General features: G+C 55.2%; 1 protein-coding gene across 7 annotated transcripts in view; it reads left to right on the top strand.

Moving 5' to 3' along the window:
• Positions 1 to 1499: 1499 nt before the first annotated feature.
• NIN (ninein) overlaps positions 1500 to 27103 on the top strand; it is a 63552-nt gene continuing 37948 nt past the window's right edge. For 4 of the 7 annotated variants that reach the window (XM_017825511.1, XM_017825514.1, XM_017825512.1 and 1 more), the window contains exons 1-4: positions 7812 to 7994; positions 14075 to 14156; positions 21492 to 21655; positions 26538 to 26577. In XM_017825511.1, coding sequence (XP_017681000.1) covers positions 7812 to 7994; positions 14075 to 14156; positions 21492 to 21655; positions 26538 to 26577 — 469 coding nt within the window. Of the gene's footprint in view, positions 1552 to 1738; positions 1793 to 5233; positions 5295 to 7790; positions 7995 to 14074; positions 14157 to 21491; positions 21656 to 26537; positions 26578 to 27103 lie in introns of those variants that run through there. The other 3 variants (XM_017825509.1, XM_017825507.1, XM_017825510.1) reach the window with 3 other exon arrangements.

Genomic DNA, 27103 nt, shown 5'->3' with positions numbered 1-27103 from the left:
TGCAGGACCTCGTGGGGTTTTAAGCCCGGATTCCGATCGGAGCAAGGCTTATGCAACCCCCTGTGTGAGGCTTTTGTGTTCCCCTCGCTCCTCCCCCCCCCCGAAATACCTTGAACCTTCAGGCCGGAGTCGCCCCAAAAAAGGGGAAGAAGGCTTAAAAGTTCTCTCGCCCCTGGCAATTTTCAAAAAAAAAAAAAAAAAAGAAATCAGCGAAATCAGCTCATGCAATTGCTCGAGAGCGGATTGCAGTGTGGGTGTAAACCCCTCATGAGCCTTCAGAGAATCCACAAGCCACAAGCCCTGGGGACTGCCGGCTCCCTGCGGCTCAGCTGGCGCTGAGCAGGAGCGTGGGCGGCCGATGGCTCCAGCTTCCAACCGGGACCGCCGAGTTTTAAATAAGGGTTGGAGTTTTGCTGGTGCCTGTGGGTCGTGTGTCAGCGCCCCGGGCCCCCCCGCGGGATGGCTCGTGGGGCAGAGGGTGGTCCCTGGATTTGTGACCCCCCCCAAAGTGAGTGGGGGGCACAGGCAGGACGGTGTGCGGGGCTCCCACGGGTGCCGTGACGCTGGGTTTTTTTGGGACGGTGTGGAGCTGCGGGGCCACGTCCCCGGGGATGCAGGACAGAGTGGAGCCGGGGTGATGCCACCCTGGGGTGAGGGATGATGGGAACTGAGGTGATGCCACCCTGGAGGACAGGACGGTGTGGAGCCGGGCTGATGCTTCCCTGGGGTACAGGATGGTGGGGAACCAAGGTGGTGCCACCTGGGGGGGGCAGCAGAGCAGGGAGCTGGGGTGATGTCCCTCTGGGGCGAGGGGTGGTGGGAACCGAGCTGATGCCACCATGAGGGACATGACAGTTGGGAACTGGGGTGATGACTCTCTGGGGTGCAGGACAGTGGGGAGTCAGAGGGGTGACACCTGGGGGGCAGGACAACAAGGAGCAAGAGTGGTGTCCCCCTGGGGCGCGAGATGATAGGAACCAAGGTGATGCCACCCTGGGGGACAGGACATTGGGATGATATCACCTTGGGGTGCAGGACAGCAGGGAGCTGGGGTGATGCCATCCTGGGGTGTGGGATGATGGGAACTGAGATGATGCCACCTGAGGCGAGGCAGGAGCCAGGGTGATGCCACTCTGGGGTGCATGACAGTAGGGAGCTGGGGTGATGCCACCCTGGGCTGCAGGACACTGGGGAGCCTGGATGGTACCACCCCGGGGCACAGGAAGTGGGAGCTGGGCTGATGCCACCCTAAGGAACACGACAGCGGGGAGTTGGGGTGATGCCACGCGGGTGCAGGACAGCGGTGACACGCGGGTGTCCCAGCGGTGCGGGACATCCCCGCGGACCCCCGCAGCCGCCCCCCGTGGCGGGGGGCGGTCCCGGGCGGTGCCGCACAAAGGCCGCCGGTCCCCCCGCCCCGGGGCCGCCCCGCACCCCCGGGGGCCGCCCCCGAGCCTCGGCCCAATAAACGCGGCCGCATTTGAACGGGGCGCCTCCCCCGGACCCGCAACGCTCCGAGCGCTCCCGCCGCGCCCGCGGGCACCGGAGCCGGTGAGGCCGGGACGGGAGCGGGGCAGGGGGTGCGGGGATGCCGGGGAAGGGAAGGGAAGGGGTACCGGTACCACTGAGCCCCGGGGTGCGGGGGGAGGAGGGAGCTCTGGCCGCCCGGTCCCTCCTCCGCGGGCGGTGCCGGGGCTCAGCCCGCCCCTTCCCTTCCCGTCCCTTCCCGGCGGGGCCGGCCGCGTGTGCGGGACGCCGGGACGGGGCGGCGGGGAAGGGGCGCAGCGGCGAGGTGGGTGCGTGGGGAAGGGGCTGCGGAGGGAGGGGGATGCTGGAGGAAGAGGGAGCATGCTGGTTGCTGGAGGAACGAGATGCTGGAGAGGAGGGGGGGGATGCTGCAGGAAGGGGGATGCTGGAAGCGGGTACATGCTGCAGGAGGGGGGTGATGGGGACAGGTCTTGTAGCCAGAGGGTGCGGGGGGGGCTTCAGGAGTGTCTGCGTGTGGGTGCCACAGCAAAGCCCCCAAGGTCCCCTTTGCGCTGCTGGCCGTGGTCCAGAGGGGCGAGCGGCACCGGCTGCCGCTCGCCCTCCTGCCAAGGACACCCCATCCCGGCGTGCGTCCCAGTCCCCGGAGAGATGCTCCAAACGCTGGGAGCGGGTTCTGGACCACTCGTCCCGGGCTGAGTGGAGGAAGCAGCCGGCTGTGGCTGGAGGAATTAATAACAGCAGTTGTTTTGTCAGCGGCAAAGCTTTCGCTGTCACCAGGGTGGCAGACAGCATCTGCTGTCTGGTCACCAACCGTGGGCCCCTCACCCTTGGCGCATCCCTGTAAGGATGGAGCTGAGGCGGTGAGCCAGGAAAGCCCACATGCACAGCCTGGGAGGTTCCAGCGCTGGGTGCACCGGGATTCTGCTGTGTGGGTGGGTGACAGCTCGGGTGGGTGACAGTTTGGGTGTATCCTGCCCATCTTCCCCGGGTGCTCCCCAGACCGGAGCTGGCGGGAGGCGATGGGCGCGTTATCGCCGTGATTCAGCACAGCCCGGGATTGTCGGAGCCGGTGCGTGTCTGAGCTCCTCGGGAACTGCCGGATCCTTCATTTCCCGGCGCGCGAGGCGTCGCTGGATAAATTACCGGCTCGCTTTGTTTACTTCTGAACTAATCAGCTTTGTGCCTCCACCTTGGGCTTTATCGCACCCGGGGCTCCCCGAGTTACTGCTGAGCGACTCCAGCCCGATTTGCAAAATCAAACCAGATGGGCGCTTTGTTTTTCCTTACGGAGGGAAGGCTGGGAGTGAAAAGCCCTATTACAATGCAAATACCGGGCTGGCGTGAATATTCAAACCGCTGCGCTGCTTTTGAAGCTCTTTACATAAATTTATGGTGCTTTTATACGCCATCGCTGCTTTGCTAATCTGGAGTGGAGCTTGGTTAACAGAATCCCTGCTCTCTGCCAACTTCGGAGGGTTTGGGGGTGTTTTGGGGTGCACGGGGAGAGGTGGCATTGAGGTGCAAAGCGAGAATTATGAGCGTGGTCAATTGGGGGGTGGAACCGCCAGCTGTAAGGCTGACTCTGGTGGTGACCCTTGAAGAGCCGGGCGTGCTGTCAAGTGATTTACTGATATTTAGGTGCTTCATTGTCCTTTTGGGTTTTGTTTTTCCCTTTCCCTTTGGTTTCTCGGTGTGACCCTTTGTGGAGCTGCTGCTCCCAAGAAGGGACAGGGTGTTGCAGGGTGGGCTGAGCTGGGAAATTGCCCCAACATGGTGGGGGGGCTTGGTGGTCTGTGCACTGACAGGGCGCCGAGCTCTTCTCTCGAGTCCCGAGGGAACAGCTGGAGCTGCGTCAGGAGAGGTTTAGGTTGGATCTCAGGGAAAGGTTCTTCCCCCAGAGGGTGGTTGGGCACTGACCAGGCTCCCCAGGGCAGTGGGCACAGCCCCAAGGCTGCCAGAGCTCCAGGAGGGTTTGGACAACGCTCTCAGGGACAGGGTGGTATTGTTGGGGTGTCTGTGCAGGACCAAGAGTTGGACTTGGATGATCCTTGTGGGTCCCTTCCAACTTGGGTCATTCTGTGATTCATCAGAGCTGCTTCGCTGCAGCTGCGATGGATGAAATGGTTCATTAGGGGGAGGAAATAATGAGTTTGAGGTAATCTCAGCTCTGGTTTTCCAGCAAGGGCTCAAGGGTTTGGTTTTGGTGGATGCTGGGCATCCTGTGTAAACCCTACCATTACAAACTGGGGTCCTGGTGGCTTTTGCCAGCCGTGTTCACACTGTCCCCGTTGTCACAAGCGCAGCAGGAAGGGAAAGTTGCTTTAAACTGCCCACACATGGCCGTGCTCTCCAGCACAGGGTGGACACTACAGAGCTGTGACATCCCAGGGAGCAGGTGCTTGTGTTTTGGAGGTGGCCACAGGATGCTACTGGGTAGTTACTGCTAATTACAAGCCCTGTTTGAGTCCAGGGGGATCAAAAGTAGCAGCAAAATCAGCGTTCTCCTTGCTGTCCCTTGAAAGCAATGACTTGATTGAGGCCACTGCCCTTCCACAGAGGGCTGGTTGGGGTGAGGGCAGGGTGCCCATAGCCCTAATTGGTGTTGCAGCCCATGGGGACGTCTGGGCAAATCATCCCCAAAATCTCCATCTTGTGCCGTTGTACAGCAGGAAACGTGGTTTTGCACCAATCTGGTGAAAGGTGTCCCTGCCCGTGGCAGGGGGGTTGGAATGAGATGGTCTTCAGGGTCCCTTCCAACCCAAACTGTTCTGGGATTCTGTGATTCCTATTGGTTTTCACCCCTAAAAAGGTAATTGTGCTAATTGTAGTGTTTTTACTCACTGATGCCATTGATTGACCAGGTAATTTGTGTCTTCATTAGCTCCAGGCTAAAGCTTGGGGGTTGGTATTGATTCCAGGCACTTAATATGCGATGCAGTAATTACTGTTTAAGCCTATATTGTTTGAGTTAAATTTAGCTGGGAATTTAGTCCTATCAGGCCTCTACATTGTGTGCTGTGAAGGTTATCTGGCTCTCAGGAGGGGGGGGGATTTAGGGGAAGGAAAGAAATGCCGGTGAAAACTTCCTCTTCTCATCATCCCCGAGCGCTTTGCTTCCCCGGACTTGTTGTAGGGAGAACAGAAATAAGGAATAATGTGGCCGTGACTCTCCTAAACCTGCACCTTTCAGCGCTGCCTGCTCAAGCCGGTCATTCTGGGGGACTTGAAACGACACAGAAGGCCAGCAATAAATCTGAACAAAGTGATGCCCCGCGCGGGGACCCCTCTCCTCCTCGCAGGGGACCGGGGAGCCCCCGCTCAGCTGCTGCCCGCCTGCCCCCATTATCCCGCCCGCTCCGGCCGCCCTCCTGCATCTCAGCTGCTGGCCCATCTGGAGCAGAGATGAAAGGCCGGGCTTTAATTCGGGCTTTGTGTGCCTCTTGTGCGTGTCCCCCCCCTCCCCTCCCAGCCCTTTCTCTGCTGCCAGTCCCCCGGCGTGCGGGTGCCGAAGGTGGCCGCGCTCGCCGGGGCTCTGATGCCGCTGACCTCATTATTGTGACTGCTGGGCGATGCCAGGCGAGCCTCGCCGGCTCATCAGGTAGGAGGGCTGGGTGGTTGGGGTGTTTTTTACGCACACCCCCCCCCCCCCTCGAAGCACTGCTGAATAATTCAGCCGGGAGTAGGCATCTTGGGTCACCTTGCGCAGCCGGCTGCGTGCCGGAGCCGGCTTCCTAAGATGGAGGTTGTGCAGGATGCGTGCGGGATCGCCCGGCTGCTGGCAGCCTCCTGGCACTGACTGACTGCAGGTAGGCAAAGAGCCCTGTCCTTCGCTGTTGATTCCCGACGCTTTTTGTGCTGGAAAGCAGGAAATCCCTTTCCCGGGCTGTGCAAGGGTGGTTGGGTCCCCTGTGAGCTCCGACCGTCCCTCGCCGTGGGGACGTGTGAGGCTGCCAGGGGCCAGTGTGCCAAAATCTCACCTGGGCTGTAGGGCAGGTCTGGCCCCTGGCAGGGACCAGGCACCCACCTTTTCTTTTCCTTTGGGAATTGTATTTTTCTTGCTGGTTTTATGGGCTCCCTAATGCCTCCTGCACCTGGAGCCCATCCGGACTTGCCCAGGCTAAGGTTTTGGGGCTTTTTGCCGGTGTGGCACCAAGAGGGGTGAGCCCAGTGCTCCAGCAGCATGGATTCTCAGGGACATGATGGGAGATGGCATTTAGCTCTCTGTGCTGTCTGACTGGGGGAACTGGTTCTGGCAGTGGAGGAGTAGGGTCGGGTGCTGGAGACATCTCCGGGGGGCAGAAGGTGGCTGACCCTGAAGATAAGAGGCTCAGAAATGCCTGGGAAGCTCCGTGGGTTGGAGTCACCTTCGCTGCAGGCTTGGCTGTGAGTTTTGGGGCTGCTGGAATGTGCAGGCAGGGCTCCCTGACACACCAGCATCAGCAGCAGCCACTGTGGAGCCCCGTGGGTGCAGGTGGGAAATGAGGATACCAGAGTGAGAGTGGAAACTAGTTTGTTGCCTTCCTCCTGCTTGCAGGTGCCTGAGTTTTTGGGTGCTGCCTCCTCCTCTGTGCCCTGAGTGCAATGTGTCTGCACCCTCCCTCCTCCCTGCAGCGCTTGGGTGCTGTGATAAATCAACTCAGGAGGGATCTGAAGGGGGGGAAAACAGGCGATTGTAGGGTGTGAGCCTGAGGTGCAGGGATATAGGGATGGGGAGTGTCCACGGTCGTCCTTGTCCGTGTGGGTGCAGGAGGAAGGGCAGCCAGGCTGGGCTGTTCCTGTCCCATGGACCCTGCATCCCTCAACAGATGTGGGATCCCGAGGATGCTCTGCCTTGGCATCTGCTCCTGCAGCCAGTGGAATCAAGGACACGGCTGCTGCAGTGCCTGCCCTGGAGATTTCCCAGTGGTTGGGCTGTGCTGGTGGGCAGGGGGGTGAAATTGGGCTGCAGTTGGAGCAGCTTTGCTTGTTCTGGGATGTCTGTGAGCGCTGCTGGTGACACGGGCAGCCACAACAACCCTGCCAGGGTGAGAGGGGGCTTCTCCATAGCAGGGCTGGATGGTGAGGGGGTTTGGATAGAACCCCTGTTTTGGAGAATGTGGCTGAGACAACCTGCAACAGCGTCACCAAAATAAAATTCTCGTGGCTGAGGCTGGCCGAGCATCCCGGGATTCCCAGTTGTGTCTTTGGGATACCAGGTCCCTACAATGCCCACTGTCACTCAGTGCACTCTGGTGATGATGGTGGTGGTGGCACATCCACACCAAGGCTGTGTTGTGGCACTGGGTGACACTGCTGCCACCCCAAGCCGGCAGGGAGCCCCAGGCCAGGCTGGTAAATGGATCCAGCCAAATGCTTCGTTTCAGACAGGGAATTTCCCTCTGCTCCCCTGCCAGAACAGTTCCTGGGGCTGTGATCCTCTGTTAGCAATGGATGAGAGGAATGAAAAATTGCCTTGGAAGGGCCCTGAGGCAAGCTGGGGGAGAACCACCTGGGCTTTGTGTGCCCAGGGCAGGATACCAGATACATTTTGGCTGTTTCCATGCCGGGGTCTACTCTGCTCCAGGGCTGGGTTTGCTGCCACTTTAGCAGTGTTTTCTCTGCCTTCAGCCAGGGTTTGACCTGGCAGTGGAGGAGAGCAGTGCAGTGAGTGCTTAGCAGTGCCAGGGGAATGATTGGACTGGATCTTGGAGATCTTTTCCAATCTAGATGATTCCATGACTGTCTTTGGCACAGGGGTGTGTGTTGTGTTGGTGGAGGGGGGGATGAACACAGTGTCTGCCTGGCCTGAAGGGTTTGGGTTGGGGTCTCCTGCCCTCCCTTCTTCAGGCAGAGCCCCACCCTCTGTTCCCTGCAGCTGCTGAGCTGTTGCTGCTGGGATGGTTGTTTATCTTCTCACCAAAGCATCACCTGCAACACCTGGGGATCAGTGGAGCTCAAGGGAACAATTTTCCCCTGCAGCACCTCAGCTGCTCCAGCTGAGCCAAATGAGCTGCTCGCGGAGTCGGCGTGAGGTGGCACTTAGGGACGTGCCACATGGGGCTGTCCCAGCCACCTGGGCTGTCCCTGCTGGAGGGTTTGGCTCCGCAGGCTTTTTCCCTTTAGTCTTTCTGCTGTGTGACTTCTGCCTTCCCCCAGTGGGGTGGGAGAGGCCGGAGCAGTGGTGGAGCACCGGGTTCGCTCAACACGAACACGCGGCCACCAACAGCCTCGTGGGCAGCTCCTGCACCAGCCCTTGGGGTTCTTCACCATTCCATGCCATGGGCACCGTGGTCAACGTTCACCTGCCCCATCTCTTCCCACAGGTGAGCGTGGCAGGCTATGGGATGGATGAAGCTGAGCAGGACCAGTATGAAGCTCGGCTCAAGGAGCTCTTCGACAGCTTTGACAGCACGGGCACGGGGTCCCTGGGGCAGGAGGAGCTCACTGACCTCTGCCACATGCTGCACCTGGAGGAGGTGGCCCCAGCACTGCAGCAGACCCTCCTCCAAGGAAACCTCCTAGGCAGGGTAAGGCTGGGGACATGGCGGGGCTGGGGAGCCAGACACAGCTGTGTGTGGAGTTGTCTTGGAAGGTGATTGAATGTCTGTAATTTGAATATTCAACATCTCTGGGTTCTGGGGCTGCAGGACTTGTGGGGTCTGGTGGTCTGTTCAGCAGGGTGGGCACAGGGTGACTTCTGAGAGGGGAGTTGGTGATAACGGGGAAGGGAACTGCTCTGCCCTGGCTGGAGGTGGTTTGAAACTCAAAAGCCATCACTTTAGGCTTGGCCTTGTGCACTGGTGTGTTTTCCCAGCGTCCAAGGCCAGACCAAGTGCTGGGTCCTGGCTGCTCTGCTCACACAGTGCCCGTGCCCCTGGCACTGGTTTGTGCTGCTGCTGGCCTGGGTCAGCTCCCTGATCCAGCTCACCAGGTGCTTGCACAAACTCTGCAGCCCTTGGGATGAGACAGGGACCTAAATCCAGGGCTTGAGCCTGTGATTTACGTTGGCTTAAGCTGTAGTTAGGCTGGCAGGGCTGTGTGCAGTTGTGCACGTCTCTCCAAGGTAGAGAATATTGTCCAACTCAGGCAGTCACTGGCTTGGTCACCTTTGTCCATTTACCTGGCGTTGGTGGCTTTCCAAAGCCATTTTTTGGTTGTGGTTTTACCTTTAGGGAGTTAAATGCCAGGGCACTGAGCAGGAGCTGCTTGCCCTTGGGGAGATCTCCACATGTCCTTGTGCCTTCTGCCTTACATCTTTCCCGACACACTGTGCTCAGAGTGCATTGGATCCTTCCCTTAAAATCACCCTGAAATCCCATCACTGCTCGTTAAAATCAGAAAATGTGGAGCAGGGCAGCCAGGGCTCTCGATAGACAAGGAGCTAGGTGGCTATTCTGACTCCAATTTCCGATCAAACTGCAGCTTTCAGGAACAAAGTTCCTTTAACAAACAAAGCCGCCTCTTCCCTGCCTGCCCTGGGGCCATAGCATAGAGTGGTGCTGGAGCCTGGAACAGGGATGAATCCAGGTGGAGCTTTCTGAGCTTTGGAGCTGCGGTGTGGTATTTCCTGGAGCACCAGAGGCTTTGTTATGCTCTGTTGTCTTGAGCTTATGCTGCTCAGATGCTGTTATAGATTCAGGGAGTGGTTTGGGTTGGAAGGGACCTTAAAGATCATCCAGTTCCAGCCCCCTGCCATGGGCAGGGACACCTTCCACTAGCCCAGGTTGCTCCAAGCCCCGTCCAACCTGCCCTTGGGGTCCAACCCAGGGATCCAGGGGCAGCCACAGCTTCTCTGGGCAACCTGTGCCAGGGCCTCACCACCCTCACAGGGAAAAATTCCTTCCTAACATCTAATCTAAGTCTGCCTTCCTTCAGCTTAAAGCAATTTCCCCTTGTCCTGTCATCTGGCTTTGCCACCTGTGGGATAGAGGGACAGGAAGGGCACTACTAAAGATGTGGCTGTCACAGGGCACCAAAAAGCCCCTCTTAAAGCATCCCTAGTGCCAGGTCACACTCACCCTGTCCCAACCGGGAGCTCCATCCCTGTGAGCCGTCCCAGGGCACGAGGCATCCCGTTTCGTTTCATTCCTTTTTGTCGCTGGGAATGGTTCTCCCTTACAACCTGCCACTTGAACGTCAGGATAATCTGTGTCAGGATAATCTGTGTCCCCTGCGTTTCCTCCCTCCCGTCTCCCTGGTGCTGGTGCTCGTTAGCAGCAGCAATGGCCCGTGTCTGAGCGCGAGCCGGATTTAATAGCCCTCGGATCCTTGGGGTTTCCTAGGAATCACATCGGGAGAATAGCAGAGAACATGTTGCTCCCCGAGCACAGACTTCTTGCACCTGCCCCGCCAGCTCCTCGCCGCAGATGGTCCCAGCCTTTGTTCTCCTGCACTTCCAGGGGCCGGGATTTATGGGAGGGCACCGGGGAGGGGGGCGGCGGGGGGACGGTTTTGTCTGCTGAGGGGCAACTCAGCGGGGCCACGTGCTTGCTTTTGTGTGGGGGGCTCTGCTCCAGGGATGAATGCTCCGGGATCATGGGATGGTTTGGGTTGGAAGGGACTTTAAAGATCATCTTGTTCCAACCCTCTGCCTTGGGCAGGGAGTGCTTGGTTGGACCAGGAGCTGAGCTGGCATCGGGCGAGGGGCTGGATACCTGCAGTGCTTTGGGGATTAATGGGCTCTGGTGGGGGGGGTGTAAATCCTGCCCTGACTCATGGCAGAGCCAAACCACCCCAGAACTGTTTTCCTCATGGGATTGCGTGCGGAGGTGATGCTCGCAGCAATTCCTGGGATTCCTCAGGAGGGCTGTTTCCTCAGGCCCCTCACACTTGGTGGTGGGAGCGAGAAGACGGGTGCAGGTGTGTCTGTCTGTCTGCCCTCTCTGTGCCCTTTAATTAGCGGCAAACTCAGGGTGTTTTGGGGACAACGCACATGGCCTGTGGTTGGGTGATGTGCAGGGATGGGGGTAAGTCCGTGGAAATCGTGTCTCATCCCTGGAAGTGTCCAAGGCCAGGTTGGACAGGGTTTGGAGCAACCTGGTCTAGTGGAAGGTGTCCCTGCCCATGGCAGGGCGTGGGAAGGAGATGAGCTTTAAGGTCCCTTCCCACCCAAACCATTCTGGGTTTCTATGAAGTCGGGAACCTCCGAACCCTGCACAGGGACTGTCCTTGGCACCATCCTGGAGCAGGGATGGGGAGCTCAGGTTTCAGCTGCACTATTGCATTAACAGCCTGCAGCAAGGACACCACAGTGTGGGGTTTCACTCATCAGCTCCCTTCAGTGCTGTGGGTGGTGACCTCTTGCAAAATATCCTCCCTCTGTGCCCGCAGTGATGCTGTTCCCCTTAATGTGCTGTGTGCTCCCCTTAATCTTGCAGGCCACGCAGGAGGCTTGGGTGCAAGGTTGCAAGACTGCCCTATTATGATGTTGTTGCAAGATTGCCTTGTTAGGACCAGAGGGAATGGTGGGGAACACTTGCAGGGAATGGTGAAGCTGTGTCAGGAGAGGTTTAGGTTGGATATCAGGGAAAGGTTCTTCCCCCAGAGGGTGGTTGGGCACTGACCAGGCTCCCCAGGGCAGTGGTCACGGCCCCAAGGCTGCCAGAGCTCAAGGAGTGCTTGGACAACACTCTCAGGGACAGGGTGGGATTGTTGGGGTGTCCTGTGCAGGGCCAGGAGTTGGACTGGATGATCCTCGTGGGTACCTTCCAGCTCAGGACATTCCATGATTCTATGTCTTCCCTACTAGACGCTTCCCTCTGCAACCTTCTGGCTGCCTCTGCTAGCAGGAATTTGCAAACGGGGGCAGAGCTTTGGGAATAGGACCGTGCTGGAAGATCAAGGAGAAGGGAGCTGGAAGGAGCCACCGGTGCCGGTTTGCCCCGGAGAGACCGGGTGTGCGAACTGCTTTGCATTGCAGGGGCAGACAGCGGGGAGCAGCAGGTACCTTGGCACGTGCACACGCTCTTTCTAGTGCTAATAAGTCACGGCTTCAGAGGGAAGTGGCTGCAAAGCAGGCTTGGGATTTCTCTGAGGAGCTGGGGTTGCTCAGCAGCCGCAGCTTGGTTGGTCCCTGATTCCCGTGGGGAGGCCGGGCTGGGCTGGCGGTGCCTCCGTTGGTGTTTAGTCTTGTGTGCCTCTGATTTACTTGTCCTGGGAAAGTTCTCCTCGCCCTGGGGGTTGATGTGCCCTCAGGGCTCTGCTGGGGGAGTTTGCAGGGGCCTGTGATCCACGTCTCTGGGTGGGCACAAACCTTGTGCCATCACATCGCAAATTCTTCTGCGTTTGGGACTGGTTTGGATCAGCCTCGAGTTGCTGTTGGAGACCCCCACGAGCAGATGCACAAGTTGGCAGTTCCAAAATAGAATCCCAGAATGTAGTGGGTTGGAAGGGACCTTGAAGATCATCCAGTTCCACCCTGCAAGGGCAGGGGCACCTTGCACTAGACCAAGCCCTGTCCAGCCTGGCCTGGAACACTTGCAGGGATGGGGCAGCCAGAGCTTCTCTGGGCAGCCTGTGCCAGGGCCTCCCCACCCTCACTCAAGGATTTCTGCAGCTTTGGTGGCTTTGCTGTTCCATGGCTGCCTTGTACTCGAGCCCAGCTCCTAATTTTATCAGCTGTATTTCTCTAACTCTCTGAGCACTCTTTGTGTGCAAACGTGCAACATTCAAGGTCAGACATGCACCACAGAGACTGGCTTTCCTGGTTATCTGTTGTTAAAAAAAACCTCTGGCCCATCCTGAAGAAAAATCTCCCCCTCTGCCAGCTGGGACTCCACCTCCAGAGTGGGGTCCTGCCTCTGGGAAGGCACAAGGGGGAAACTCCTGTTCCTGTCCCTCTGCTGCTGATTTGCATTTTAAATCCTGCTGTGCAGCCAAGCACAGCGCTGGCATGGGGGGCTGGAGGATGGCCACGTCCTGCCCCGCAGCCTAATCCTTCCAGGGGCTCCTTTGGATGTCGTGGTCATGGTAAAATCGCTCTGTGGTGGCCGTGCCGGGGCCATCTGTCCCTTGTGCAGCTGAGTGAGGGCTCAGCCCCTTCACCCTTCCTCCTCTTCATTAATGCAAACACCACTTGTGGGCTTGTTGGGCAGAGCAGGTGGTGCAGCACACCTGCCCAGGTGGTTTTGCTCTGTTTAATTCAGTGTGTTCGCACCAGTGATGCAAGGTGAGTTTTATTTTATTTTTTTGTTTTATTAATCCAAACCCAGCCAGCCCCAGCACCCATCTGAGGGACCAGCTCTGTTGTCACCATTCCCTTCCTGAGAAGATCCCGGGGGAGAGAACCTGTTACTTGAACACCCTCATCTTTTATTCATCCTCATTTAGTCTAAATGTCAAGTTTGCTTTTTTTTAATCGGGGGAATTCTCCTCTCTCTGTAAACTGTCCTCTGGAAGTACACCAGCGTTTGGAAATGGATGGCAGCAATTAGCATTCAGATGAAGGCATCCCTGACGAGTTTCTTTGCTGAACATATTTTTAACTGTGTTTAAAAAACGTGTTCAAAAATGTTTAGAACCATGGGGATGATTGGCATTGCCTGAGTGAGGTGCTCCCCTGCACCCCCATGGCTCACCTGTGTCCCCTTCCTGCAGTGGAGCTTACTGGCCTTTTTTTGGGCTTGCTTGACCCCAAAAACAAGCTGGAGAACTTCAAACATGAACTTTTGTTGCTTGTGCAGCATTAAAATCCCCTCTGTGGCTCTGGATTCACAGCGATCGACTTCAGCCAGAGCAGCCTCAGCGGGTTCTTTAAAATACAAAATCTCTTGTTCAACGCTAAAAATTCTCCTAAGATTTATTTAGCCAAAAGAAATCGCAGCAGCCAGCTCTGCCTCACCACTGACCCATGTCAAATAGCTTCTCCAGCTGTCCCTGGGTTTCCGTCCCCCACGGCTGGAATTGCTGACATTCCCCGGCGTGGCTGTGAAGGAGCTGGAGCCCCTTTGTGACTGTTTGTGGCCGTGAGGCAGGAGGCTTTCCAGGAAGGCACAGATGGAAGAGGGAGGGGGGGAAAAAAAAGCCTCAGTGGCAGGATCATCCTTCTGTGGTTTTCCCAGCCACGCTCCAGACCTGGTATTCCCAGTCCAGCTCTCATGGAACTACGGGAGCCGGGGCAGGACTGCCCTGGAAAGGGTGTGGTTTTTCTGCCATCCAGTGGTTTTCGAAGCTTAATTAGGGCACTGGAGCATTTCCACAACCAAATCTCTCCTCCCTTATCATCCCTGACCCTGGCCAGGTCACCTCAAGCGATGGAGATGTTCCCTGCTCCTTTGGACATGTTAATTTGGCTTCTTGCTTGCTGGAAAAACCCAACCAACAGCATGCAAACAGTGGCTCTGGGTCATTCTGTGATAGCAATAAGTTTTTCCAGATGCCCAAAGACTCTGGCTGTGTCTTCATGTCCCTTGCTGTCACTTCCCCAGGCTCCAAGACTGCAGGAGCCGAGATTCCTTTGTTGTCAGCAGACACAGGCACTTGTGTTTCAGCGTGGTCTGAGTGATATCCATTGCTGCCCGTCTCCTTGCTTGGATTATTGCCCTCATATTTAACCATCTGCACCAGTTGATTTCTTCTTTTCTTCCTTTTTTTTTTTTCCCCCCCACAGGTCCACTTTGATCAGTTTAAAGAAGCACTTATCCTCATCTTATCCAGAACCCTGTCAAATGAAGAGCACTTCCAAGAGCCAGGTAAATACTAAAATTATCCAAAATATTACGTTTTCTTTGGCTAAGCAGACATGGGTGGCTCTCACAGAGGGACTTAGAGAAAGTGCTTTTTAGGTGCTGAGATTGGCCACCCAAGCAGAAGAGCCTGACTTGGGGAGAAGAAGGAGAGTTGAGGTCTGTTGTGGAGCCTTGTGAAAAAGCATTTTCAGAGCTATAAGATATTTATATCCCATTACCATGATCTAAATGCCCGGAGGGGCACGTGATGTCTGTGTGTGGAGAGCTATAACAGCACTTCAGATGCTCAGGATGTCTCAGGGCTGCAAAATGGGCTGAGGTCTCTCCATCCCACGGCACTTCTGGTGGCCAGGGATGCTTTAGGAGTGGATGGCTGTGGGCAGGCCATCAAATGGCTGCTTTAATGCTGCTGCTGGTGCTTTTTCCCCAGCTGGGACTAATGTCAATTTTTATATTTTTCTAGTCCATTCTGTTTCTTTGTGTCTGAGATGAGCAGGGTGACTGTGGTCCCATAGGAAGCTACTCTGTATTTCTCCCAGGAAACAGTCAGTCTGGTCCAAAGTGTTCCTGAACAAGGTGAACTCCCTGACAAACCAGCTTGGGGCCGGTTGGAAAATTCTAGAATGGTTTAGAAGGGACCTTAGACCATCTTGTTCCACTCCCCTGCCGTGGGCAGGGACACATTCCACTCGACTGGGTTGCTCCAAGCCCTGTCCAGCCTGGCCTTGAACACTTCCAGGGATGGGACAGTACTGTGAGTCTTCACTGTCCTGTTTTTATCTTGCTTTGTCTCAGTGTGCTTTGAAAATGTAGCTTTTTAGGCTTCCCTTGGCAGGAAATAATGGTTACAGCTTCATGTGCCTCCCCCCCATCACCTCCCAGTGCACAAGGGACTGGTGGTGCTGAAGGAACTGGTGGTGCTGGGAGCACTGGGAGGTGTGGGCTGGGCCCCTGCAGCTCCAGCTGGTATCACACCTGTATGTAAATCCCTAATCCTGCCTTTGGAGCAGCAGGGGGAGCGAAATCCCCCAAGGAGAAAACAGCTTAGCAAGGGCGGAGAGGGGAAACTCCAGGTTTCCTCTCCTGGAGCATCAATCCCAGCTGGAACATCCCACTCTGGAGAGAGCAGCCTGCCAGCAAAATTACACCTTTCCCCCCTTAGATAGGCTGCAAAAACCACAGGGTTGAAGAGATGTGATTGATGGATTATTTTTATTATTTCCACCTCTCATTTCCCAAGCTCTTAATGCTTAGAGGGAGATGGGTGATGACAGCTCTTGCACCAGGCATTCCTTAATGGAATTTCCCAGCACAGGTCAGTGGGTGCTGGGGAGAGAGGGGGGAGCACTGTGGTGTGTGGTGAGGGGTTGGATCTGCTCCGATCCCTTCCAACCCCTTGGGGAGGAGCTGGCACGGAGCAGGAGGCAACCCCAGCACCCCAGTGAAGCAGAACTAATCCCAGCATTCTGCATTTTATTGGGGAATCATATGGCTGAGGAGCTCCAGCTTGATTGAAATGTAAATAAATCTTCTAGAAACAGCTGAATTTGGGGTTTTCGCGGGGGAAATTACGAGTGAAGCCGGAGAGCCCTCCTTGGGGACACGTTTGTCAGCTGGGTTTGGAATGGCAGGGAATCAAAGGGCATGGGGTGCAGGTAGGGAGCCAGCACCAGGCAGGCCTGGGAGGCATTTTATTGTTAATGCATTTTGACAGGTTGGTTAACGCCAAAGTCTTTGCTTCTTTTAATTTAGATCAAACTGGAGATTTGGAGAACAAGCTGCTTTGTGCTTGTTGGTGTCAAACTGTCAGGGAGTGTGGAAATGCTGGTGTTCCAGCCCGCCCCGGGCTTGGGAAAAATTGAGTTAAGAGCTCTAAATCGTATCATTTAAATGAAAATTTAATTTAGGGGAGGAAAAAAAAAAAAGCAGAGATTTCAAGGCTGTTTGCTGTGTCTGTGGAGTTTGATCTGGAAGGAAGCGACTGTGTGCTGTGATGCTGTGGTTTTATCCAGGGATTTGGGTGATGGGAAGGTCACTTGGGTCTGGGAGCACTGGAGGGCTCGTGGCTTTGGTCTGTTCTGCGTGTGCAGCACGGCCAAGGGACCTGGCTGGGGACATCATCCTTGTCCCTGTGGATGCTCCTGGCTCGGGGAGGATGGCTCAGCATGAGGAGCCTGGGGGTGACAGGAAGGGCATGGAGCTGTTGGAGCGAGTCCAGAGGAGGCCACCAAGATGATTAGAGGGATGGAGCAGCTCTCCCATAAAGAAAGGCTGAGAGAATTGGGATTGCTCAGCCTGGAGAAGAGAAGGCTCTGGGCTGACCTGACTGTGGCCTTCCAGGACCTGAAGGGAGCTGACAGGAAAGATGGAGAGAGACTATTGACAAGGGCCTGGAGTGACAGGACAAGGGGGAATGGCTTCAAACTGACAGAGAGTAGGTTTAGATGGGATATTGTAAAGGACTTGTTGACTGAGGGTGGGGAGGCCCTGGCACAGGTTGCCCAGAGAAGCTGTGGCTGCCCCATCCCTGGAAGTGTCCAAGGCCAGGTTGGAGCAACCTGGGATAATGGAAGGTGTCCCTGCCCATGGCAGGGGCTGGGATGAGATGGTCTTTAAGGTCCCTTCCAACCCAAACCAGTCTGAGATCTACGACAGGGCAGCCCTGGGATCACATCAGGATCCCTGGGTTGGGGACAAGGAAGCAAAACTGCCGTGGTTCCTGCAGAACCAGCCGATGGGGTTTCCTCATTTTGGGAGGAAGCAGCAGGTGGGAGAAGCACTCAGGCTTGCAGAGAGCAGCTGATATATTTATATGATTTTTTTTTTTCTTGGCAAAGAGGCAAAATTCCCTTTGCAAAGGGAAGACTGGCAGGGAGGTTGGTCCTGGCATGCTGCAGGCGCTTTGCCTGGGAAGAAGCCCTGGAAACCAAGGCAGGCAGAGTTCCCAGTGCTGCTGTCATCAGCTCTGTCCCCTTGAGGATGATGGTGTGGGGACACAGACCCAGCTGTGAACCAGAGCATCAGCTGGCTGGGCAAACCCCGGCTCTGCTGGGAAGAGGGATGGGGAGATTCCAGTAAAAGCAGAAAAAAACCTTGGATGTAGTTTAAAATAGTGATTATTTTAGCCCCTGAGATCCGTGGGATTAGACTGGCTGCTGCTGCCACCACCACTGCTCTTTGTCCATTGGTCATTGTTGGGACAGTAAAATAGATTTAAAGGTGGGGAAAGGAAGAAAAGGAAAAAAAAATCAGTTCTGTGGGCGATTAGGGGAAAGAAAAAAAATCAGGCTTTTTTTTTTTTTTCTTTCCTCCCCATTATAGCAAATAAAAAGTGCGTGGAAGCTCAGCTGGGGAGGGATTACCGGGGGTGGAGTGCAGGATTACGGGAACACCCAGGAGAAATTAAAGAGCAGTTTGACGCCATCGGCCCCGCGGTCACGAGGGGTCGTCGGGTTTTTTCCTTCCCGGTGGAGACAACAGAAGTGCCCTCCCAAAAAGGAGCTGGTGGGGGTGGTTGTTCAGGTGGCTGCAACACAGGGATAAGACCAGTGCCGCTGTCCAGACAGGGGGGGTGGTTTATGCACAGACAACATCTTTGGGTGGAATCGCGTTGATTTTTGGGGTCGTGGTGACCCAGCCATGGCTCCTCTCCACCTCCACTGGCTGAGCCTGAATTATGGAACAGGGACTTGGAGGAGTTCAGACATACCTGGTGCCTCAGGGGATTAGGATTTAGCAGATCCCAGCTGCCATGTGCTTTGCCCAGCAGTTGGAGCATCCCTCTGCCTTCCAAATCTTAAGCGGCAAAGAAATTAATTTCACTTCTAAACGCCGGGATTGCGGGACGAGGGTCTTCCTGCTCTAAACCCCCTTTTGTCTGCGCTCCAGGGCTTTGATGCTGGGCCCAGGAAAGGGGAGCCCCCCCCCCCGTCCTCCATCCTCCCCAAGCATCTGAGGGCAGAGCAGGATTTTGAAATGACTTATCTGGCGCAGAAAGGCAGAAAATCAAGTGTAAATCTCCAGCCATGGAGACGTTTCACTGCCGAGATGGACAGGGGGGTGGGGGTGGGAGGGAGAGTGAGAAAGGGAATCGATGGTTTCTGTCTGCGGTGCTTAAATCAGGGAGGTCTTGTGAAATGTAGACTTTAAGTGGGTTGTTTGTTGGTTTTGGTTTTTTTTTTTCAGGGGGCACTTTAGGGGCCACAAACCCTCTGGGCAACGGGCAGGAAGGTGAGAGGCTTGTTCTCTCAGCCTCCCACTCTTGTCCCCAGCCCGGGGGCAGTTCAAGGGGGCAGATCAGACCTCAGTGTTTAATTAGGCACCGGCTCTAGAGTGTGTGTTTTGCTAAGCCTGAGTGTTGCTGGGGGCTGTGGGAGGCAGGGAGGGCTCGACCTATTTCACTTTTCTCTTTTTTTTCCCCCTTTCTTGGTGCCTTGTCAGCCACACAAGTAATGAGAGTCTGTGAGCTGCAGCATCTTGCCTTGCTGCTGGTGGGAGAAGTGGGTACCTGGACACAAGCATCCTCCCCTCGGTTCAATACAGGCAGATATTTTATATTTTTGGGGATAAATAACGCACAGGGCACCTGCCTCACTGAAAGCCTTGATTTTTGACATCTCCCTCCTGTTCCTCCTTTGCCTTTGAAAGCAGGTGTGGATTGAGCAGCTCTTCCCATCCAAGGCTGGACTTGATGATCTTGGACATCTTCACTGACTTTAATGATTCTGTAATCCTTCCTCATCGGTTTTGGCTGGGAATGAGAAATTGTTCAGTTCATCACTGAACTTCCTGCATTCAGGGAGCACGGGTGGCTGCTTTTTGCTGGTGTGGGCACTTGGCATTCCCTAAATATTGGGAATAGTGGGAGCATCAAGGGCATGACTGCTGTGCTGGGGGTTTGGGTTGGCAAGGCAGGAGATGGAGAGGCTTAGAGGATGCTGCAGGTGTGGAAGGTATCCATGGTTGAGAGATGATGGTGCATGAGGCTTTCTGGAAAGGGGATGGATTCGTGCTTCCAGGGATGGGGCTGCAGGATGTGGTCCCTTATGTCAGTGTGGCACAGGGTAGGGGAAGAGCTGCAGCTCAGTGCTAACAAAAACACCCTGGCTCTGGAAACAGGATTTCGGGGAGCCTGAGCTATGGGATTTCAGGATGCCTGAGCTGGGATCTCCTCAGGCACAGCCAGTTTTGAAAGTCAGAGCGAAGCAGGAACAAATGTTCTGCTCTCAAGCTGTGAAGGGTCACCTTTCCCTCCTGGGGATGTTCTCAGGCTTCACAGTTTTTTAATTACAAAGGGAAAACAAGCTCACCCAGGGTGCTCAGAGCAAACAGGAAAGAGAAATCAGCTGCCAGCTTCCAAATGCTTAAAACACAGAAGTGGGGAGACGCTCCCATTGTTCCCATTCCTTTGCTTGCAGGGAGCTCAGTGTGAAGGCACTTTTGTTTCACAGAATCATGGAATGGCTTGGGTTGGAAGGGACCTTGAAGTCCATCTTGTTCCAACCCCTTCCATGGACAGGGACACCTTCCAGTAGACCACATGCAGCTGGACTTCCAGCTGCAGCAGTGGTTAAACACACTGTCAGTGTGGCAGGGTTGGAAACAGGATTCTTTGGGAAACCCAGAAGGAAATTTAGCTTTAGCTTCGCTGTTGCTAAATTACAGCATCTTCCCCCCACTTGCTCCCCCCCATCCTTCCAAAGACAAATGGGCATGGAGGTACATCCCTGTCTTAGGAATAAAAAATGATTCCTGAAGAAAAACAAAGCCCCCAGCCCTCTTGTGAGGGAGGGAGAAAATAACAGGGTGAATGAGTCGCCACAAATATTAGCATTTCAGAGAGAGCTGCTGGATGGAGATTGTTCACCACCAGGCAGGCTTTAATAGGAGTGATAAGGTTTGCTTTTGTTCTGGGGCTCTTACTCAATCAGCCTGTCTCCTCGAGATTTTTCTATCGGCTCCCTCCATCTCCCAACTTTCATGTGCTGAGTCCCAGCTGCAGCAAATCTTGTTAAGATGGCCTTGTTCAAACACGGGCGCCGGGTTTGTTCCCTAGAGCTGCACCACGGCTGGATGGAGTGCAAGGCTTCAGGAATCAAAGCGCTCCTCGTCCTGTGTATTTTATAATTCATTGCATAGCTAAGTTGTGGTATATTTTTTTTTTTTCTTCTCTAACAAGCTTGAAGCCTTTTCTTCCATATCTAAAGGAATATTATCTGAGGAGGTGTTTGGGGTAGGGGGGTTTTTAGAGACCCGCTGCTTCCCGTGTATCCTTTGTCAGTGATGGACCCGCTTCCCTGAGCCTTATTAGTATTGCAGTCTTGCATTTATTTTATATCAGAGCCCTCTGCAAATAAAATTTTCAAAAGCTGCTGCTCTTGCCACCGCAAGTGGCGGAAAATAAAAGATGATGGAGTCCTGGGGGGGTTTCGACAGTCAGGTTAGCAAACACTGAAACAAAGCGTGGCACAGAGCCTTCCCCTAATTGAATCCCTGGCTAATTTGGTCCTCTGTTTAATTTGCCCCCTGCTCCAGACGTCGGGTGATTTCTCACTGAAAATAGCCCAAAAACGTGTGCTTATTTATTTTTTTTGTTTTGATCCTTGTCTGCGAGCGCTCCCGGATAATTCGGTCCCCTAAGGGCAGGAGCTTGCTGCGGGAAGCTGGAGCCGGGGAATGTTGGAGCCCCTGTAATTAGACGAGGACTCCAAGGGGTTATTTAGGTCCCGCAGTTGGCACTGGCTGCTCAGCACAGGCTGGGACCTGCCCCACTGTCTCTGGGATCGGCTGCCCCCGAGAGAGACGTTCGCCTCCAAACTTGCCCAATTGTTTTTTTTTTCCACTCGCCAGGTTGTCTTTACACTTTTAATGGAGCTGAAATTTAAATCCGCGGAAAGCGGCGGCGGCGGCCGCCCAGGTGTCTGAGGGATCCGGAGACTTGAGCTGCCTAAGTGCAACGCTGTCCCTAATTAAACCTGCCCGGCGCTGCTAATGGAGATTAGTGCAAGGAGGAGAGGCCTAATGGACTTTCCGTCGGAGGCTCTTGGCAAGGTTGAGGGAGTGTTTCCCCATCCTGTTAACTTGATCTGGGAATTGGGGAAGGGTGAGGAAGAGGAAGATTCCACTTAGAGACAGCTTTTTTTTTTTTTTAGGAGGGAGCAGAACCATTCCAAACCCATCAGGCCCAACACCACGCTGAGGGCAGTGGTCCTGGGAATGTGCAGCCGTTGGCGCTTGCCCAGTGGGAATGGTGGTGGCAATTCCGACCAAACCAGCCCTGGGAGCTTGATCTGAGAAAAAAATCACATTATCCATGTGTGTCGTGCTTGAATTTCGCAGATTCCTCCCCGGAAGCACAGCCCAAGTACATCAAAGGTGGCAAACGCTACGGCCGGCGTTCCCTGCCGGAGTTCCAGGAGTCCGTGGAGGACTTTGCCGAGGTGACGGTCATTGAGCCTCTGAGCGAGGAGGCACATCCCACACACATCCCCTCCAGCGAGCAGGTGAGCAGGGAAGCGGGATGAGCGCTGGGGGTGGGCTTGTCGCCCCCAGGCATCGCTGCTCCCCACATCCAAAGGGGGTTCGGGTGTCCTTGGAGCCTTCCCAGCAAAGGCATCGATCAGCCATGCCAGGCAGCACCTCCCTTGCTCCAGCCCCAGATTCCCATCCGCGTGGCTGCCGTGGGAAGTCGGGAAGGAGCCAGGGGTGATGTGCTCCGGGTGCTGGTGGTGACGTGCTCCGTGTGCCGGCACCGCTGGCCTCACCGCTCTCCTGGCTCCCGAGCGGGCCAGCAATTAGGGAAGGGCTGTCCCGCTGCCTCCGTGGCTAACGAAGTGTGGGCTGGGAGCACAGGGAGCACGTCCACATCCATTAGCTCAGCTGCCAAAATCCACCCGTGGCTCCGGAGGTCTCTGGCAGAGGGAATGGGGGGAAGGGGGTGGTGGGTGGCAGAGCTCCGCAGCCAGGAGCTCTCAGGGCTTAGACTTGCTCAAAAATCCAGATTTTTTTTTTTTTGTTATTCCTGGTTTTGTGACTGAAATTTGTGGCTTTCTTTGTGCCAGCGCTTTCAATCCCGAAACCTCTTGCTTCCCCAGACAGAAAAGCCAGAGGAGCCGAGTGGTTGGGATTGGTGTGTGTTAGAGTACGGCCACAGCGGCATTTCCCTGGAGCTGGGCTGCTTCCAGCCTGCCCTGGGTTGCCAAGTATTGTTGATTCAGGAGCACAGGGTGGGAGTTTTCCAGTGGGAAGAAGCACTGCTGCGCTCTCCCCTCCTCTGTCTCTTGGCTTGACTCGTGAGATGGGGGGTGCTCTGCAGCCACCAACGCTGTATGGGAAAGCAAGGGAGAAATTTCCAGGTTTTCAGTGTTGTTCCCATGCAGCTGAGCTTAAAATTTAAAAAAAAAAAAATACCTCAAAGAAAAGCTTTTCCATCAGACCCAGCTTCTTTTCCCTGCTCTTGGTGACCTTTGCTCACTGCCTGCAGGGATGCTCATCCATCTCCTGGTGCTGCCCACATGGGCTGCCCTGACCTTGGAATCGGTGTTAATCCGCCCACACCCCCTAGGGAAGCCATGCCCTTGATGGAAGAGGCTACTCTAATCTTACTCCTCGGTTTCAGCTGTCACGGAGGTGTAAAAGGGTAGTTTATTAACAAGGTCAGTTAATTAACCCAGCTGGTACTGTAACCAGGGGGTGGATCAGTCTCCTGCTGGGAACGCTTGTTGCACCTTTTGGGGTGATGGCATGGTTAATTCTCTTGCAAATTAAGCAAAAAACTGGCTAAACTTGTAAAATCCTGACTCTATCAGCATTGCTATCTCACTTCTAAAGCAGATCCCCTTGGTATGCACGGAAACCAGTTGCTGGGAGGTGTTGAGGGGTCCTAGGGAAGTGTTGGAGACTCCTGATGCGTTGACTCTCTGGGACTTGGCACAGCCACCAGCCTTTTCCCAGTTTTCTGCTGTTGTGTGTACAAACATCGCCGGCGTTCCGCAAGCCTGGCTCCGGCCCGGGCTGTTTGTGGCCTGAGAACTGGGACAGGGTGGCTTAATTGGCGCTTGCTCTCAAGCGGTGCCAATTAAAAGGGCTCAGGCTCTGTCTGAGAGGATTCCTTCCCTCCTTCCTTCCTTCCCTCCCTCCCCTCCTCGTGGCTGTAAACACGAGGGGAGAGGCTGGAGGGCTGGTCTGTGCGTGGGATCAGCTGCCCGGGGAGGCTCCGTGACCTCCACTCCTGGTGGTTTTTCAGGTGCTGTTGGATAAAGTAATGAGCAGCTGGGTCTGGGTTTGGTGTTGATCCCGCTGTGAGTGGGGCGTGGTGGCGGGATCCTGAGGGTCCCTCTGACCTGCAGGAGTCTGTCCCCATGGATGCTGGCCGTGCTGACTTCCAAACCTCACCGTAGAGCATCTGTCACCTCCCCTTCCCCAGCTGTTGGCTCTGCTCTGGGAAAGGTCCCTCCTACTTGCAGGTTCATAGAATCCCAAAATGGTTTGGGTTGGAAGGGACCTTAAAGTCCATCTTATTCCACCTCCTGCTGTGGGCAGGGACACTTTCCACTGGATCAGGTTGCTCCAAGCTCTGTCCAGCCTGGCCTTCAGGTTGTAGAAACTGCTGTCCCATCCCAGCTCTGTCCTTTCCGTGCCTCCTGGAGCCACTCTCTCCCATTTTCTGTGTGTTTGCTTCTGCAAGAGTTGCTTCTAGCATGGCATGGCCTTGGAGCAAAACCTTCTGGGAGGCTCAGGTTGAAACTCCTTGCCTTTGGGTCCTTGATGTGAGGCTCCTAAACTGGGATTGTCCTGTACAACCAGGGTTTGTGGATAACACCTCAGGATAGCGCCTGCTTCCCGCAAAAGTGCGTTATTGATGTGACTCTGGTGCTTTAGAGCTGGAGGCGCCTAGCAAAGTGGGGTGTGGAGATTTGACAGCTTTTTGGGATCTCTGCTCCGGCTGCTCAGCCCAGGAAGCTGATCTCTGGATCTGGGAAGAAGGGGATTTGCCAACGCTGGGGCTCTGGCTCACCTTGCGCCGCGCGAAGCAGAGCGGGCCCGGCGTGCGCTCCTGATCATCATTTTAATTAGCAATATATTCTGGGGGAGAACAAAGGTCTGTCTGGCTGGAGCAGATGGCAGGGGGGGAGAAGAGGTGACTGCTGCCTTATTCTGGGGAGAGGCCACGGCGAGCAAACGGCACAGGCTGCAGATGCATTGAAAGCCGTGGCCATCTGCTCCTCGGCCCGGCCGAGCACGCGCCTCCCAAATAATAACGCATTCCTGGGATCCCGGCGGCTGCTGGGTGTGACCCGTGGCCAGCTGTAGCACTGCTGGGGCCGGGGGAACAATGCCGGGCCTGACATCGGGATGTTCCGTCCCCCCCACGCCCGGCCCGGCCCCTCTTTGTGCTCCCGCCGGTGGTGGCCAACCCCGAGCCCCCGTCACACAAAGGGACCCCCGAGCCCTCCCTGGCACGGGCAGGGAGGTCACACGAGCGCCCCGGGGTCGCTGTCGGGTGGGGGGTGCCAGCCTGCAGGCCCCCCCCTTCTGTGTTGCAGCCTCTTCGGGTTGTTGGCGTTTATGGGGTTGTTGTGTGTTGTGGGTTTGTAGAATCCCAGAATGGTTTGGGTTGGAAGGGGCTTGGAGCAACCTGGGCTAGTGGAAGGTGTCCCCGCCCACATCACCGGGTTGGGAACGAGATGATCTTTAAGATCCCTTCCAACCCAAACCATTCTGGGATTCTACGAACCCACAACACACAACAACCCCATAAACGCCAACAACCCGACGAGGCTGCAACACAGCGAGGTTTATGTCCATAAGTGCTTCCAGGGGTGGAAGTGCCACAGCTTCTCTGGTTTGGGGTTCTTGGTTTTGAGGCATCCTTGAAGTCAAAGGGTCTGGTGCTATGAAATATATATATATATATATATATATATACACATATAAAAATATGTTGCTTGTGCAGAAGGACTCGGACACAGCGGATCTGCCTTCTGAGCATCACTACCAGATTCCCCTCAGTTTCCCCCCCCACCACAAGGACAAGGATGAGTTGCTGCAGGGTGGCACTCAGAGACCCCCTCTCCACACAGTGTTGGCTGTTGCACATGTACAGGCACTCAAGGGCTGGGATGGTGTCAGCTTGTGCAGGTTTTAGGCTGTTTTCTGTCTTTGCAGATGGTAATTATATAAAATCATGGAATGGCTTGGGTTAGAAGGGACCTTTAAAGATCATCCATTTCTACCCCCCAGCCATGGGCAGGGACACCTTCCACTATCCCAGGTTGCTCCAAACCCCGTCCAACCTGGCCTGGAACACTTCCAGGGGTGGGATTTGATGGTACCTGCTGCCTCAGCTCCTGCTTTTTGTCTCTGGTGGGACCTTGTGATGCTGTGGCAGCGAACGGCCCTTGCCTGGTCCGGCAGCTGAAACGGGAACAAGCGGCAGAGCTAAAAAAAGTCCAGTGACCTAATCCAGTTTCCATGGTAACGTTGTAGATTAATGGCTTTTAGCTGTAATCTGAATGAGACGTATTGAACTTTTTCTGCGATGATTTAGAGCCTCTTTATGTCCTGGGTGACTTTGCCTCCAAATCCATCAGTCACGTGCAGGCAGAAGTATCCACTTGTTGTAGCGGTGGAGAAGCAACATCTGCCGAGGCCGCTGCTAAACCAGGAGCTCGTGTGGCGTGGGAGTAAATACCCTTGGCTGGTACAAGGGTGGTAGGGATGAGACAACGTGTAGTACATGAGGGAATCATCTTAAATCCTGTACTTCCGCCCTGCTCCCGGTGCTGCCTGAGCTGATGGGGTGTTTCCAGAGGGAATGAGGGTGTTTCCAGAGGGCTTAAGACCACCAAAGAGTGGTTTTTTGTTTTTTGTTTTTTCTTCAAGCTTGTTGACAGCACGGGTCTGTCTCCTGACCTAGAGCTGAAGTTAGTGGAGGAGGTTTGGAGTGGGCTTGGCTAAACGTGGGCCAAAATAGGGAAAAACAGAGTGCTGGAAGGAGAGGATAACCCAGCTAGCAGCTCTATGATCTTTCCTGCATCCCATCACCTCAACTGTCAACACCTCGACCAGCAGCACGATTTTCTTGGAGGGCGAACCCCTCCCTCTCTCCCATCACCCTACCAGGCTCTGATCTGTCACCTCTCCTGGGTCATTTTGCGGGGCTTTGGGTGTCTCTTGCTGCAGCCGTAGTTTCTCCCCGCCGGAGAACAAGGCAGGATCAAAGAGCCGTGGATTGCCAGCCCAGCCCACAGGGAGCTGGGAGATGAAAGCCCGGCGGTGTTGCTGGAGCCCTGCAGCTCCTTCAGTGCTGATCTCTGAGTCTCTTTTCCTAGGGGTGATGTCTTGCAATAGTAATAACTCAGGAACCTTTTGTTTTCTCCCCAGCGCTGGAAGACGCGAGACAGCGAGGAGTACGAGGCCGAGGGTAAGAGCAAAGAGCAGCACTTGGATGTGGCTTGTCCTCCTGACAGCTTTGAAGATGAATCAGGGGAGCACATGGAGAGGGTCTCAGGCCAGCTGGGTGCGTGGAGCATCCCAGCCTGGCTGGTGCAGAGCTCAGGGAGGTGCACCTGGGGATGAAAGCTAAAGCCTCAGAGGGCACGACCTGTGCCTTTGCCTCTCTGCCACCTTCGTCCTGGTGTCCCTGAGCTCAGCACCCCTGTCCTGGTCCCCACTCCTGCCCTGGGGGGTGCTGGCTGTAATGGAGCTCAGCAGGCACTAGGTGTCAGCAGGAACCAGTTGTTAAAGGTTCCCTGGTTGTCATAGAATCATGAAATCGTATAGTTTGGTTTGGAAGGGATCTTAAAGATGTCCAGTTCCACTCCCTGCTGTGGTCAGGGACACCTTCCACTAGACCAGGTTGCTCCAATCCCTGTCCAGCCTGACCTTGAACAACTTCCAGGGAAGAGCTACCACCTCTCTGTGCCAGTGTTTTACCATCCTCATTGTAA

Source organism: Lepidothrix coronata, unplaced genomic scaffold (genome assembly GCF_001604755.1).
Source record: "Lepidothrix coronata isolate B3197 unplaced genomic scaffold, Lepidothrix_coronata-1.0 Scaffold119, whole genome shotgun sequence".
Lineage (NCBI taxonomy): Eukaryota > Metazoa > Chordata > Aves > Passeriformes > Pipridae > Lepidothrix > Lepidothrix coronata.
This window is presented reverse-complemented; position numbering and strand designations above follow the sequence as displayed.